The sequence below is a fragment of the Populus nigra genome, chromosome 14 (assembly GCF_951802175.1).
Source record: "Populus nigra chromosome 14, ddPopNigr1.1, whole genome shotgun sequence".
Classification (NCBI taxonomy): Eukaryota; Viridiplantae; Streptophyta; class Magnoliopsida; order Malpighiales; family Salicaceae; genus Populus; species Populus nigra.
The window spans coordinates 14,133,340-14,149,481 of record NC_084865.1 but is presented as its reverse complement, the minus strand read 5'-3'; the positions used below and the strand labels follow the sequence as shown (position 1 = coordinate 14,149,481).

The 16,142-nt window shown below is 33.3% G+C and overlaps 3 protein-coding genes across 3 annotated transcripts; 1 reads left to right on the top strand and 2 right to left on the bottom strand.

Annotated features, from left to right (window-relative positions):
* Positions 1-1,012: 1,012 nt before the first annotated feature.
* On the top strand, positions 1,013-2,205 carry LOC133672643 (protein SMALL AUXIN UP-REGULATED RNA 12). The gene has a single exon (XM_062093116.1). It carries the CDS (start codon positions 1,623-1,625, stop codon positions 1,935-1,937), a length of 315 nt encoding a protein of 104 aa, XP_061949100.1. The 5' UTR covers positions 1,013-1,622; the 3' UTR covers positions 1,938-2,205.
* Positions 2,206-7,412: 5,207 nt separating this feature from the next.
* On the bottom strand, positions 7,413-10,078 carry LOC133672641 (peptide methionine sulfoxide reductase A5). Its single transcript, XM_062093113.1, has 4 exons — positions 9,682-10,078; positions 9,002-9,114; positions 8,768-8,912; positions 7,413-8,072 (listed from the first exon to the last, which is right to left on the bottom strand). The coding sequence occupies exons 1-4, from the start codon at positions 9,982-9,984 to the stop codon at positions 7,875-7,877; spliced, it is 759 nt and encodes a 252-aa protein (XP_061949097.1). The 5' UTR covers positions 9,985-10,078; the 3' UTR covers positions 7,413-7,874.
* A 2,396-nt stretch (positions 10,079-12,474) lies between these two features.
* On the bottom strand, positions 12,475-15,299 carry LOC133672640 (large ribosomal subunit protein uL2z). Its single transcript, XM_062093112.1, has 3 exons — positions 15,196-15,299; positions 13,594-14,061; positions 12,475-12,982 (listed from the first exon to the last, which is right to left on the bottom strand). The coding sequence occupies exons 2-3, from the start codon at positions 14,031-14,033 to the stop codon at positions 12,640-12,642; spliced, it is 783 nt and encodes a 260-aa protein (XP_061949096.1). The 5' UTR covers positions 14,034-14,061; positions 15,196-15,299; the 3' UTR covers positions 12,475-12,639.
* Between the last annotated feature and the right edge of the window lie 843 nt (positions 15,300-16,142).

Sequence of the window (16,142 nt, the reverse complement as noted above, 5' to 3'; positions counted from 1 at the left end):
AGGCTCGTCCATGCCATGGAAAGGCAAAAGGATATGGTTAGCTTGCGGGCACTGATGAGACTCTTTTCTCACTGGACTGAGCATGCATTCTGAGGTAATCTGGATGGAAATTTGTGGTTCAAGTAATTGTCCGAACCATCCAGCAAAAAAGCTTACCTCTTGTTCCTCGTATTAGTTCAGTCACTTTCTCAAATGCTTTTGAGGAAATCAGTAAGGTTTCGAACTTAAAATATCCTTTTCAATATAAATAGAAAAACTCTTCGAAATGGTTTTGGATTTTTGTATATGCATGCATGCGAAAATCTGTAGTGGATCGATGACTAGATGTTCGAAACATCATGTTCCATGGATTCTAGTTATAAGACCTACACCTGGTAAGTCATCTCGAGTTAGGTTTTAGATTTATCTCGAATTAGGATTTAAAAAGAAACTGTTTATTTTTATTAAAATAAATTTTTAAAGTTTTTTTTGTTTTTAAAATATGGTTGACTGAAATCAACTATCAACTTAATCTTTATTTAAAATGTGAGGTTATTTTTAAATGGGATGTTTGAGAGTATAGTAATGATTGTTTTTTAAGAAAACAATTCAGAAATATATTAAAATAATATTTTTTTTATTTTTTAAAAATTATTTTTGATATCATCACATTAAAATAAAATAAAATAAGAAAAAATAAATTAATTTAAAGTAAATTAAAAAATAAAAAATATTTTTTTTCAAAAATGTTTTTAAATGCAAAAAAATAAAAGGCTAGAAGCAAACATGTATATATATATATATATATATATATATATATATATATATATATATATATATATATATATAGAGGCATTGTCGGCATTGTCTTTACTTTTAACGGAAGGCCATAAAAAAAGCCACTGTGATTTTACTGTTGAACTTGTAGCAACATTTGGGCACCAGATAAAAGAACATTAATAAACTGGGAAAAGTCCATCCCTTTAATTCAATGTGTGGGGCTTTACTTGATCTGCTTGAAGGGACTCATGATCCCTTTCAGGAGGGCTCACTGGGTCAGTCGGCGTAATTCAAGCCCAGCCAAGTTAAATACTTGACACCATGAAATTCGAAATGGTGGACAAGAATGCATGCCATGCCTTGTAGGGTTGCTCAAAAGACATGGTAGATTCGCAGGCTTTAAAGGTTAACTCTTCTGTACATGGCTCAACAAAGAAAATTATCCCCAAGAGGCTAGCATATGTCGAAAAGAAAGAAAGAAAAGGTTTTGCAATCTTCGAATAGCGTCCAAGGAGGGAAGACTTGAAAACCTTGGAGGGGAAGATGGTCCCTTGATGTCCTTAGAAGAGGCTACAAGGTAGGGTAAACCACAATGGTTTGGATACTGCATGGCCTTTCTATACAGTATTCTGAAACACCTTCGGTCTGTTCTTCGTCCCCACATCACATGACATTGTTACTAAAAAAACAGGAAACAGCCATCTCTGCTTGTAATCTCTCCATAAATACCTCTCCTTCCCTTCAGTCCTTCCCCACCACCCTCCACACTTCTCTTCTCTTTAGCCTCTTTGTTCATCGTCACCGCCTGAATTTCTTCTCATCACCCAAAAAGTTGTAAAGCACAAGCTATCTGAACTCACCAAATGGCTATAAGAAAATCGAACAAGTCTCCTCAAACATCAGCTCTCAAACAAATTGTCAAAAGATGCTCAAGTTTTGGAAAGAAAAATGGCTGTGACCAAGATGGCCTGCCGGATGATGTACCGAAAGGCCATTTTGCGGTTTATGTAGGAGAGAACAGAAGCAGATACATTATCCCAATATCATGGTTGGATCGTCCTGAGTTTCAAAGCTTACTCCAAAGAGCTGAAGAGGAGTTCGGCTTTAAACATGGCATGGGCCTCACTATTCCTTGTGAAGAAGTAGTCTTTCGGTCTCTAACAGAGATGATAAGATAAAAGGAATTAAAATATTTGTGATTATCACAAGGCCCTGTTGGAAACATACTCCAGTTAAACATGTTGCCTTTTGGCTCCTGTCAGAGTTATATTTAACCTCCAGCTGCTATAACCCTGACGAAGAGACATTGTTTGACATAGTTAGGTGTCCATATTTGTTTTCATGTTTGGAGTTTTTCCTTTCAGAACAGTTTGTGTTATGTTATAACTCTGTACTATAATGAATGCCTTCTTGGTGGGGGGGCTAACCCTAGCTACCTTTCACATCTATCTCTCTCCCGTTCTGTTGATTTATCTTCTGCTAGCTCCAAGTTAATTTCAGCTTTATAAATTTTGTTGCTTGATCACATGGAACAATCAAGCTTGCAATTAGAGCAGCTGATCGTGGTATGCCTCAAATCTGCCATAAAAGCATAGTCATTGAACAAAGGCACAGGATGAGGTTTGAGCTTACTATAGCATGACATGAAAAAACATTTTCTAGAAATTATTAATGTAAAATCTTCTTTGTGTTAGCATCAATCATCGAAGCACTGAAGTTGACTATATATTATAGGGTGGCAAAGTACTGTACAATATTCGCTAGCGATAGCCAATAAGAGATGAAAAAACAAAAAGATTGATAGTTTCCTTTGTCATGAGGGCATCGAGCGTGCATAGTGCCTAAGTCTGATCATAAGTATGGTGTCAATGGTGTTGTTGATTGAAAAGCAGCCAGAAAGGCTGCCCTGTGTAGACAATTGGTTGGTTTTCTCCTCTCATCCCACACGGCACTTCTTTATTTGATGCAGCAGACCTCATTGTACCTCATTGTTGTAATTGCAACTTCATGTAATAAATCAAGATAATGTGATTAATTCTCTCTCTCTCTCTCTCTCTCTCTCTCTCTCTCTCTATATATATATATATATATATATATATATATATATATATATATATATATATATATATCAGTGGTCGTCTCTCTTTGATGAATGTGGAGCGAGGTTCTGTTCATTTGGAAATGAGGGCAATCTTTGGGGAGAGATTTAGTATTATTAAATTCTGTCGGTCTAGAAAGTTGATTCAAAAGTAATTTGGGTTAATTTTAAAAAATATAGATAAAAGTTGAACAGGTACTCTAATGACCTCGTAGGTCAATTATCGACTCAATCAATAAGATCAAAACCCTGTATGATTTTATTTAAAAAAATTTAAATTAATATCATTTTAACTTTTTAAAAATAAAAAATAATATTACTTTAATCTCAAATCAACTCAAATTATCCCATTTAATCTTTAATTTAAATCTTGAGCTGAATCAGCAGGGTTTAATATCTTAATTCCGAGCATGGAATTTCTTGTGTTGTTGACATGCATGTGTTTTATCAACCTATGACAAGTAGCTATCAAAATTTTAGGGAAGAAAAAAGTGTAGGAGTCAGTGAAAATTAATTTATCACCAGTGACTGCGTATATGACGCAATACTGTACATTATTTCTGCAAGCATATATTTACCATCTAATAATATATATATATATATATATATATATATATATATAAAAACCCTATTAAAAGATATGGTTTTGCATGTCATAAAAACTTGAATTTCCGTAATTCCACACAACTATATCTCCAAAATCAAATAGATTACAAAATGAAAAATAAAATAAAAGAAAGAAGTTGCTTGTTCGAGGTCAAAAAAACAGGAAAGCAAGCTAATAATTGAGGACACCAGCCAATGGATTGTTGTCGTTTTGATGACTTATAGGGGCTTGTTGTTCATATTTGACTTGAATCAGTTTCAATTTAATCAAAATAAAAACATTTTAGCATGAATTGGTTGTGATGTCTATCTTAATGCATAAAATTGATGCACATGCATGTGGGACTCAAGTGTCCTCCTCCTCCTCCTCCTCCTCCAGCTGCTGCTGCTTGTTCCAAGCCATTCCTAATTTCTTGTCTTCTTAAATCACCAGTATTTGATTGCCTAACCCACCTAGAAACGAAAACTTTATCTTGTTTTTGATTGATGGGCACGATCTGAATCAGAGAATCTAGACATTTCTGCTCAAAGTAATTGTTCGTAATTAGATGGTCCAAACAATTTCTGTGGTCTAAATAGCTTGGCATGTAAATCACTCGAAAACAACAGCAAAAAATGATTGATATGTTTAAGAATAATTTTGGCTGTCTATGATCAACAGGACTAGGAGAAAAGGATTAATAACAAACTAGGGTCCATTTGTTTTGCCTAAATTTATGAAATTTTTTTAAAATTTTCTCATATTTATTTTTCTTGAAATATTTTACAAGAAAACTAGTTAATGAAAAATATTTTATAGTCAACTTTTAAAATTAATTTATTTATTGAAAAATATTTCGAACTTATAAAATTTTATAAAATATTTTACAAATAGTAATTCGCTTACAATATCATCCAACTATTTCATTCATTATTTTTTTTTTCAAGCACTATCATCTTTTCCTCTAACACCACCATCTTTTTCTTCACTATCACCTTTTTTTTCATCACTGCTATAACCATTCTATCATCATCACCATCACAATCACCACCATCATCATTTTATCTACCACTAAAAATTATTTTATGTAAAAATAATGGAACATAAAATTATGGATGGCATAGAGTGGCTAATGCAAGTGAAAACAAAGTAATTAACACTAGAAGAAGCCATTTATTTCACATTATCCTCTCTTGAAGGATGTGATTGGATTGATATTGATAAGAGATAAATTAAAACTATTCATGATAAGTCTCAAAATATTCAAGTAGCTTAGAAACAAGGCTTATATATTTGGTAATCGATTGATCTCTTAGTTTAAGTAATTTAATTTATTCTTCTTAACCAAGGTGTATTGTAGCTTGATATGAAAAGTGTAGGTGATTGGTAGTTAGTAGCTAATAGCTAGTACCTAGTGGTGCCTAGTAAGCCAAGATAACTGGTAGCTGTTACCTGTAAAATATCTATTTTTTTAGATTTGTGAACTCTCAAATGCTTAAGTAAGTATCTTTTTAGAAATAAAAAATACAATTATATTTTATAAAGATGGACTCTGAAAATATATATATCAAAAATTTTGACAATAAAGAGATTGTGAACATGAAGTTTGAAAGATTTATTATGTATTTACAACTCATGAATCCTTTTATGAAGAAGAGGGACTAGAGTCACTAGAGTATAATTTCACTCTTATAATATTTTGAGTTGTATTCTACCTAAAATAATATATATTGAATTAGTATAAAATATTAGGATACAAGTGTAGAATCTTAGAAAAATTCTCAAATAAAAGTTGGGTTCTAGCAAGTTGCACGAGTTTATTAAAAAAAAAATAGGTTTATTTATGTTATTGAAAGAGAACCCATAGAGACGGGCACTTCCTCTAAAGTGAGATCATGGAGTGGGGCTCCTCGCCACAGACATAGCCAATTACTCCTATTTAAAAATTTGATGTGTCTTGAAAGAAGATTTTTCGGTGGTAGAATTGTGGATTGATTAAATGTGAATTCAAATAATTCTTTTCTACAAAGTAAAGGAAAACATCTCTTGAAAAATGCTTCTAGAATCATTCAGTTTTATTTTATATTGCATAAACAAAGATCAAAAGTATATTTGATTGAATCTCATTTATTAATGTTCATTTACATTCTGAGCAAATGACAAGTCGTATTCAATTGTTATGTTGTTAATAGCATCAATTCAAAAGTTGCTAGCATTTTCAATGTTATATCGTTATCAATAGATTCAATACCATTGATTTAAAAGTTTATAGCATTTTCAATTAAAATTAATAATGTCATATCTTTCAATTACAAGTAGGAATCTTTTTTGACTGAAGTGACAATATCCTCCACTCTATTACCTATCATAAAATAGCTTGTAGAACCCTTTAGGTATTGGCTAACTCTTTGTATTCTCAAGTTTGAGAGTGTTATTAAACTTCGATTAATTTATTTAATAGGTCGATATAGAATTAAATTTATTTAAAACATGATCTAAATTGAGTTTTAAAAAATTAGATTAATTTATCTAATTCATGGCATGAATCTTGAATTAAATTATAAATTAAGCAGGGTTTAATAATTTTAATTTGAGTATAACATGTTGTGTTGAGAGATTTTTATGTATGAGGCAATAGGAGAGTAGATTTCTCATATAAATATAACTTCATTTTGATTTACAAAAACTAGTTGAAGATAACCAAACATATAACCAAAGAAACAGCTTATGGAGATTTGTGGCTTAGGTCTTGCTTGCTCGAGTAAGACAAGTATACCTTCAAAAAGCAAAATATTAACAAATAAAATCCCAACATGATTGAGAACAGAACAGCTGTTATCTACAGCAGATTCATTCTTAGATGTTGTAGTTATCTTTCAAGGTTGCTCTCTGCCATTAATTGGTTTGACTTGAGTTCATGTAGAGAATCACCATGTTGGAAAGTGGGCAGGCTGACTATAGTTGTAGGACAAGCATGTTTGGTTTATGTGCTTAAAGAGTACTGTTCTCGACAATCCTTAGGGCTTCCCACACCACGCAAGTATTCCAACCTAACTCAGCATCCCAACAAATTTCCAAGAAAACTATCATGAGTGTCTCCGAGAACTCGATCTATGATATGGTCTTAGCTTGGTTCTAGTTCTTCGCTTGTTTGGTAACATTTATGCCATGCTGGGTTCACATTTTGTTCATATGTTTTAAGCGTTTTTTGTCTCGCATTTTATTTCTTGCTGGGTTCCTTCCTTAGCCTCCATGTGAGGTGTATTGTAGCTGTACTCTTGACTTCGAGGCAGTTCTTTTATGGCATTTTCGAGCTTAACCTCCTAGACCAACCGACCATCAATAAATTTATTAGATACATTTCTGACTTCCATTATCTGAAAGAATGAATTGTGCTTCTTGTTGTTCCGGGAAGAAAAACGCTGGCTGTTTCGTTATGATTTCTTGCATCAATGCAGTAAAGGACACGATGAGATTGGACTTCTGCCTGTCCAGATAACCTAAATAGGATAGACTGTGACCAGGAAATAGCAACTGATTGAGTGGGTGGCAGCAGATTTAATGGTTCGTAATGAATAGTAACTGAAATTATCCAAGGGGCTCGTTTAGCGGGTCAAATCTGGCTCACAAGAGAAAAGAGGAGCTTAGAGCTTTTGGCAGTGGGATTTCCTCCCACACCAGGCACCAGCAGTTTAGTTGCTTTACAGTATGCAACATCAAAGTTGAGCAAAACAAAACTACTGAAAAAAAAGGTAATGGAGAAACGAGTGTTCTTTAACGACTAGCTAGATGGGAGTCGGTTTCTTTATTACGGGGATAGGGGTTCAGAGACCAGAGGCCAAAGTTCAAGGGGTTAGTACGATATGAATCTGCATGCTAAAAACATTTCCTCCCAAAGAGAAATATGAGTTCTACAACATTTAGCTCATTCTACTATCAGAAAGAAATCTAATATGATGGCTCTCTCTATGAAATAAACAAACATGAACGCATCCATAGCTGGAAAAAAGGTAAACAGATCACAGCAAGATCTAAGACTCTGATGACATGATTTGACCAAATGCATATAGCAGTATTTCATATTCTGGCCAAATTCTCAACCTTTTTGTTTTTGTTTTGTTTCTCAACTATCCAAATGTGAAGAATAAATGTGAAACAGTATGACTTCAATCATAGGCAGCATATAAGATAATTCCTATTGAACAACAGAATATGCCTAGAGCTATTTGGGAATGGAACATTGATATTGTTTTAGTGAATCAAGAACAGGCCATATGTAGAATTACCCTGTCTATTTGCTTGTGCCATCCACAGCTCTGGATTCTCTATGCCCTGGCATGAACCAACCCCGCAAAAAGAATGCAATAGTGCATTGAGTACAGGAGCTTGTCAGCTGAAGCATACTGACTTGAAATCTACTCCAAAAGCCAGCTATACATCTCTCAGAACAGGCCAACCTTTTCTAAGAATGTCATTGATCTTTGCATTGATCTGCTTTTGAATGCGTGGAGGGCAGAGCTCTGCTGCATAGCCATTTAATTTTGCTGCCAAACTTGAATTCTCAAGGTCCGCTTCAGGCAAGTTTCCCATCAGCTGACGAATAAATGGATTCTGCTTGAGCTCAAATTTCTGCACATATCCAAACCTTTAAAGTTCATGGATCAACACACTAACTTGGATGGAATGTTTTTCAAAACAACATAAGAATTACAAAACAGAAGTTACAACTAAGAATCAAATATGAGTGTCTTTTCTTTCTCAATATATACTCTTGAATCTTGATTTTACACTGTCAGTTGATGCTATAGAACATTTTCTCAGTATAGACCAGAAATAGGAGTTTTCTCAGGCTTGTGTCGTATCTTCTGCCCCTGAAAACAGACATACTGAAGCCTTCTGCTTCTGCATCTAAAATCCCCAAAAGCATTACAAGTTCTTATGTGAGAGTTATAGGTACCCTGTTGAACTGCATGCTTAAGCACACTATACAAAGGTTATATACTAACCACTAGCAAATGCAATTTTAGACTGTTGATTAATTGCATCCTTCTATTATGCAGCAGGCAGATATCCCTGCAGTGAGCAACAAATTCATGGCCACAATTGTGGCTCTAGCACGACAACAACCATGACACAAACCAACACTATATTGTTTATTATGTGCTGCCACTGTCCAAAAATCTTATAGTACGCTTCAAACTTTCTGCCACAAATCTTTCCAGCATTTTCTAGAACTTCAACTACTACTGTGTATATCTAAACTAACAAATGCTTCAAAGCTGTCAGGGAAACCCACACATTTCACCATTAAAATAATACAAAACCTGATGTTCTGGCTCTGCAGGATAAAATGTTCCAAGCTGTTGAATTTGAGTAACCACAACACTGCTCCTCAACTTCAACTGCTCTCTTTCTTTGCTAACACCAGCCAATCTACGTTCTTCAGTTCCATTAGTGAAAATAACAGACCTGCACATTTATATTCACAACAATTAACCAGTAAAACAGTACTAATCCCATTAAACAAGAAAATGCTAGTGATAGTCATGACCATTTACCTATATTGATTACCCACATCAGGACCTTGCCCAAACACTTGCCTTGAATCATGACTAGCCCAAAATACCTCCAAGAGTTGACTGTAACTAATCACCTTCGGGTCATACTCTACCTATATAACACATTAACAAAAACCCACATCAAACAAATCGAGAAAACACAAAATTTCTTACACAGACTTGTTCCATGCAAACCAAACTAATCACATTCGGACCTATTATGCTATCCAATCATAACAATGCGGTCCACAACACCAACCAACTAAATGCTTTATTTTACACAGAATGACTCTATATAACAATTTTTCACTTCACATAAAATTAATCAAATTATAACAAAAAAGCATAGTTCCAAATAGCCCAATAAAGAGATTCGCGAAAAAACATAGTCAAATTGCATTGTTCTACACAGACCGAGTCTAAAATCTATATAAGCATTTTAAAAAAAAATTGTCCTACGCAGAATTAAATCAAGTTCTAACAAAAACCCACGATTCTATTTGCCCAAATGAATACATTTCAACAAGAAATTCTCTCATTATCAGTATATATATCAACACATAACAAAACTGCATTAGTCTACACAGGCTGAGTTAATAAAGCATTGTTTTCAAAAGAAATTGACTGGCAAAAAAATAAATACAATCAAAAGCAGATTTCCAACGTTTTTTTAAAGAGACCTGTACGGACTCTGCATGATCACCTAAACTTCGGTATACGGGGTTCAATTTGGATCCGCCACAATAACCAACAGTGGTCCGTACAACACCATTCAAGCAACCAAACACGGCTTCAGATCTCCAAAAACAACCGAGGGCGAAAACTGCTGTTTTTAATGGGTAATCGGGTGGCGGGTTTCTAATGGCGGTGGAAACATGATCCGGTATTCGAATGGACAGCGATTTATAGGGCAGTGAAATTGTTAGTAATAGAAGGGTTAGGAGATGGAGAAGGGTGGCACTATTGCTCTCTGCGCAAGCCATTTTTGGCGGTTTGTCTCAGGTGGAAAGATGGTGTTTTTCGGGTCGGTCAAGACGGGTTATACCTCCGAGTTCTTGAACTTCTGGTTTTGGATGCGTGCACTTTTTTTTTTGTTAGCTGACCATGTGGGCTCGATTGAATGTTTGGGCTTATTATGGAGCCCATTACATAATCAATTAAAAAAACTAAAAAGTTTGGGGATTGACAATGCATAATGTATCCTCTCATGCGCGTGTAGATGTATTGTTTATATTGTTTTTTTATTATTATTTTATTCTTATTAGATCAAATTATAAGTTAATTTGTTAGAGAAGAGTAAGATTGGAAAACGAGAGATAAAAATAAAAAAAAACCACATGGAGAATGAATATTTTTGTAAAGCTTGGGCAAAATATTTATTGTAATCATAAATATTATTTTACTGCAAAAATTAACACATTTAGGCCCGTTTATTTGCTGGAAAGTAGTTTTCTTCCGAAAAAGTGAATTATTTTATGATGTTTGGTAGAGTAATGGAAAATAAGTTGGAAAACATTTTCCAGTGTTTGGTTATGTCATGGAAAATGAGCTGAAAAATAACTTATTAATGTTTTATTTTTTTAAGTTTATTAAAATAATGAGGAGCAAATCTTTCAAATTAAAAAGTTGAATGAGAATGAAATTGAAAAAAAATATTAATAAATTATCTCAAATAAAATAAATAATAATCAAAATAATAGAGATCAAATCTAAAAAATAAAAGATGAAGAAATTAAAATAATAATAATTAACATTTCATAAATTATTTCAAATAAAATAAGTAACAATCAAAAGAATAAGGATCAAATTTGATAGATAAAAAATTTTAATAAAAAAATGATAAGGAAAAAGCAAATAACAATTATAAAAATAAGGATCAAAGTTAATATAAAAATTAAATTTCAAGAGATGAAATTGAAAAATAAATATTCAAAACAAAATATATATATAGCAATTAAAAATTTGAGGACCAAATTTAATATAATCAGCAAATAATATGACATTTTTAATTTTTTTCACAACTTCCAGAAAGTGTTTTCCTCCCAGATTTTTCCAGGAAAACACTTTCCTGAAAACCAAGCCAAATTTTTCTTTGACTGGAAAGTGTTTTCCGTTGACTAATTTTCCTAAAGACAAACAAACACAGAAAAGTTTGGAAAGTAATTTCCCGAAAACCACTTTTCAGGAAACAAACATGACCTTAAAGAGAATAACATTAATCTTACATTGTAATCATATTTAATTATAATAAAGTAGAAAGTCAAGTTTATGTCAATAATTATCATTATTTCTATCTTATTTTTTTCTAGTAATTATATAAAACAATCATAAACAAATCTTGACATAAATCTTCACATGGTGTCTTGTGTTCAGATAAAAATTTATAACTTGATAGCCCATGTTATCAATTTGAGAAAAACAAATTACAAATTACCAAGCTAATAAAAGGCAATGTTGTTATTCTAAGTCTGTTTGAGAACGTGGATATAGTTGTTTTTTATTTGGAAATGTATCAAAATAATATTTTTTTATTTTTTGAAAATTATTTTTGATATTAACACATTAAAATGATTTGAAAATACCAAAAAAATATTAATTTGAAGCAAATAAAAAAATTTCAAATTTTTTTAAAAATATTTTTGAAAAGCAAAAATAAACAAATAGCATGAAAAATTATTAAAAAAAAAAGCACATTAAAGAGCGGGAATAATGATAAAAGTGGAGGTAGCATCATTCTATAGTTTAATCAGCACAAAGATTTCGAAAGGATTCCTTTACTGCTAAGAGGGGGAAAATAGCTTAGGCATGACTTTTTATCTATGTTGCAGGAGCAACAAGAAGCTACGATCCCATCCACAAACATATTTGGAGATTAATTACACGGTGACCCAGTTCTTATCGATTCAAGATTTTAGAAGGATTGTTGCCTGTTAAACGTCTAGGCGTTCCTTCGGTTACAGCCAAACTTTCTGCAGGATTTCAAGCCTTCAAGCAGAATATTGATGCTAGAATTCATCAACATGCCCATGTTTTGCACAAGTCATTTAACAAAATCGTGCAATTAAACAAATTTGGAAGAAAGGCATGAGAAAGCATATGCTCGAAAGGACCTTAAAAACAAAAAAGGAAGAAGAGGCCTTCTCTTTTTCTTGCCTTCGTTCAAAGAACTTCTCTACATCAGGTATGGCTGTGTTAGGGGTTGAAGACCATCATTACAGGGTTACTGTTACCATGCCACCTCCACCACCACCAACAGATTTCGTTACTATACAGTTTTCCCTCGCAAAGGAAACAATGTCACAGGACAATTGCCACCATCGAACATTTACCCCATCGAGATTGAACATGCACAGACCTCAAGAAAATATTGTAAACAACCTGGTTGAGTTGCAGAGTAAAACTCTAGCCATATAGATGAGATAATACAGATTTGGAATGCATTCACGCAAGGCAGAGATAATTGAAAATCCAACTAGAGCACGAATTCAGAATATCTATTTTCTTAAAACAGTCAAAAACAAAAGACATCGGATACTTGAATATCCAAACAAAACTTTCTTTAGAAACATCCCAGGAAGTGCTGAAATAATCTAACAGGCAGTGACAATAACCAAAAACAATGACGCAAATGAAAATCATTAAACCTTGTCAGCCTTGGCGGCAGAGGCAGCAGCCTGTCCTCTAAGACGACCAGTTCTCCTAGCAGCAATGAGACCAACCTTTTGACCAGGAGGAGCATCACGCCTGACTGTGCTAGCATGACCGATATGTTGATGGTTACCACCACCATGAGGATGCTCAACTGGATTCATAGCCACACCACGCACCTTAGGCCAGCAGTTCCTCTTCACTCTGAACTTGTGGTAAGCATTACCAGCCTTCAGCATGGGCTTCTCGGTCCTTCCTCCACCGGCAACCTGTCCAATCATTCCACGGCAGCCACTTGGAACGATCTTCTTGGAGCCAGATGGGAGCTTGATCCTGCAAGGAATAATCCCAACATATAATTAGCAAAACTATCTTACATACAGAGATGCAAATATGCAAAACAATTCGACTACTGGCATGGTGGCATATATATGGCACCGATCTTGTCAAATTAACAAGATAATCAAAATCATAAAAATCTACCAGCATGAAAACAAAAACATGTGCTTTGCAAGATTAAAATCAAAATCATTAAAATCTACCAGCATGAATTATTTAACTCAGACCACTGCAGAGAAATGAAACATAGGCTACCAAGAAGCAATAAAGCTGAGCCAATTAATCAAAACACAACCATTCCACTCAAACCATACTTCTCAACCCAAGTTATAACTTTTACACAAACAGCTTCTCAATTCATTACAACAAAAATAACAAAAGCCCACTTCAGATCCAAAACATATTTATTATAAAACACTCTCAAGTACCTTCACACAAACAGCTTCTCAATTCATTACAACAAAAAAAACAAAAACCCAATTCAGATCCAAAGCATATTTATTATAAAACATTGTCAAACATCGAACCCAGCAATAAAATCACAAAATGAAACAAACACACGAAATAATTTAATAAAACAACTAAAGTAAAGGGTTGGGTGATACCTGGTGGTATCATTATCAGGATTGTGACTGATAACAATAGCATAATCACCAGAAGCTCTAGCAAAAACACCACGGTCTCCAACATGATGTTCCACGTTACAAACAACAGCTCCTTCAGGAACAGATCTCAAAGGCAAGACATTCCCAACCATCAAGTTAGCCTTCTTTCCACAGTATACAAACTGTCCAGTATACATACCCTCAGCAGCGACAAAAAGCTCCTTCTGCTTCTTATACCTAAAGGGATGTCTGAACGTAACTCGGGCTAATGGGGCACCACGACCCGGGTCATGAATGATTTCGGTGACAACACCTTTCAAGTAACCATTTCTTTCACCAAAGTCCAGAGACCTGAACCTTGCCGGACCCTTGCGATGGTGGGTGTGGGATTTGAAAACAGAGCCAGCTCCCTTACGCTGGGCACGAATTACACGACCCATTTGTGGTGGTTGTGTGTGGAGCAAGTAACTGAAAATAGGTGGCGTAGAGTGAATATGAGAAGAATATATAGGATTATTTAATGATCAATAAGTAAAGTAGTCTTTTACTACAAGTCATAAAATGATTTATATATTTATAATAAGCTTGATACCTCTTCATAACCCATCATTGGAGACTAGCTGAGTAAAAAATAATTCATATTGCCAAATTAAATTCTTTAAGTTTAAGAAATAAATTAATTCTGGTTTCACAATGGAGATTAATTTTAATTAAGATAAAAGATTTAATTTCACAGAATTCAAAACAAAAGTATGATTTCATCAAATGAGCATGCCTAATTAACGATACTAATTTAATTCCAAATGTGACAAACCCCCTTAATACCTACCTTAGCAATCATATTTACAATAAAACTTCAGATTTTTACAAGAAAAGAAACCATATAAACCCACAGATTATGTTTTTTCCTTGACATGCAACAGCCAACAGAAGCAGGAAAAAATTGTCAAAAAAGAGGAAACAGAGTAGAGGATCAAGATTCCTGCTTGTTTAATTTAAAATCATATTAAATTTGTAAAATTCTTCACAAATTAGCTGGTTTACAAAGAATGAATCACATAAACATATTGATCAACAAAAAAAATAAGAATAAAGAAGACCATAAATTATCCCAAGTCAGGAATCCCCGCCAACAGTGGATATCAATTATAGTACCATAAAAGTACCATAAAAATGACTAGGACTCCTTCTGGTCCCCATTCAAGTCTCAGTTTTTCTATCTTTTTTGCTCTGCTCTCTCTTCGACATACTGTATTATGTCGACCCAACCAGTTTTAACCATTCTTCGCAGAATCTTTTACCCAATCAGTTCATCCATTTTTTTCAAACAAAACATTAGCTTCGCCAAGAGATGTAAAAAAAGCTAAGTTGGGATATTTCAAAATTTCAGCGTAGTTGTTTTATATCTGAAATTTGAATGGATGCAAACATATGCAAATGGAGTTTTGAGTTCAAACTACATTACGGTAGTTTTTACGTGGACAGTAATGCGGATCTAAAATCCTAAAATATCTGGTCTTGGGTTAGCTAGGCATGGTGAAGAGATCTATGGCACTAGAATAGGCACTGTGGGGTTAATTGACAGACAGCGCAGATGCTTACCTGAATGGTGGAGGCAAGAGCAAGCCGCCGAAGGGGAAAGAGCGGGATGGCAGCGACAAGAGCTAAGAAACCCTAAACTCTTATTGTGTGTCTATATATATATATATATATATATATATAGAGAGAGAGAGAGAGAGAGAGAGAGAGAGCTGGGTATAAATATTATATTTTCAATGAATATTAATAAAAAGTGATAAAAGAATAAAAGATAAATACTGGAGGATTGAGATGCGTTTAGAAGTGTATTATTAATTATTTTTTAAAATATTTTTTATTTAAAAATATATTAAAATAATATTTTTTATTTTTTAAATTAACACATTAAAATAATATAAAATACCATTTAGAACCTAATTCAAAATTACAGCTTTTAAAAATTCAAAAAACTGATTTACATATATTTTAAAAATGTTTAACATGTTTTTTTAAATAAAATTATTTTCTTAATCTATATTGTAGATCTACTATTAGTTTTTTTAAATAAAATGTAATTGTTTTTTCCTTCTCTCTTTCTCTCCGTGAAACACCTTCTCTTAAATTCTAATTAGAACAGGCGAAGATAACTCGTTTTTATTGTTTTTTTAGATGAGATTTTTTCATCCTTTTATTTATTTTATATTATCAAGGCCTAGTCATTTCAAGTATAATTCTCTTTTTAAATGAAATGTTTATATCAATGGGATATTAAATATTTTAAATAAAGGTCTTGAGTTTATATTTATCATTTCAAAGGGGTTGACAACAAAGGGTAGTGTTGGGAGACTAGAATCTTTTATAGATGTAAACGGTATTGCTCTCTGTTCTCCAATTGATCTATGATAGCAAGAGATTTGTTTGCAGCATCTGTGATTCCTAGCCGTTCTTCAATCAAGTGTGTTTTTTAAAATAAAAAAAAACATTTTAACATGTTAATATTAAAAATGAATTATAAAAAATATTATTTTAAT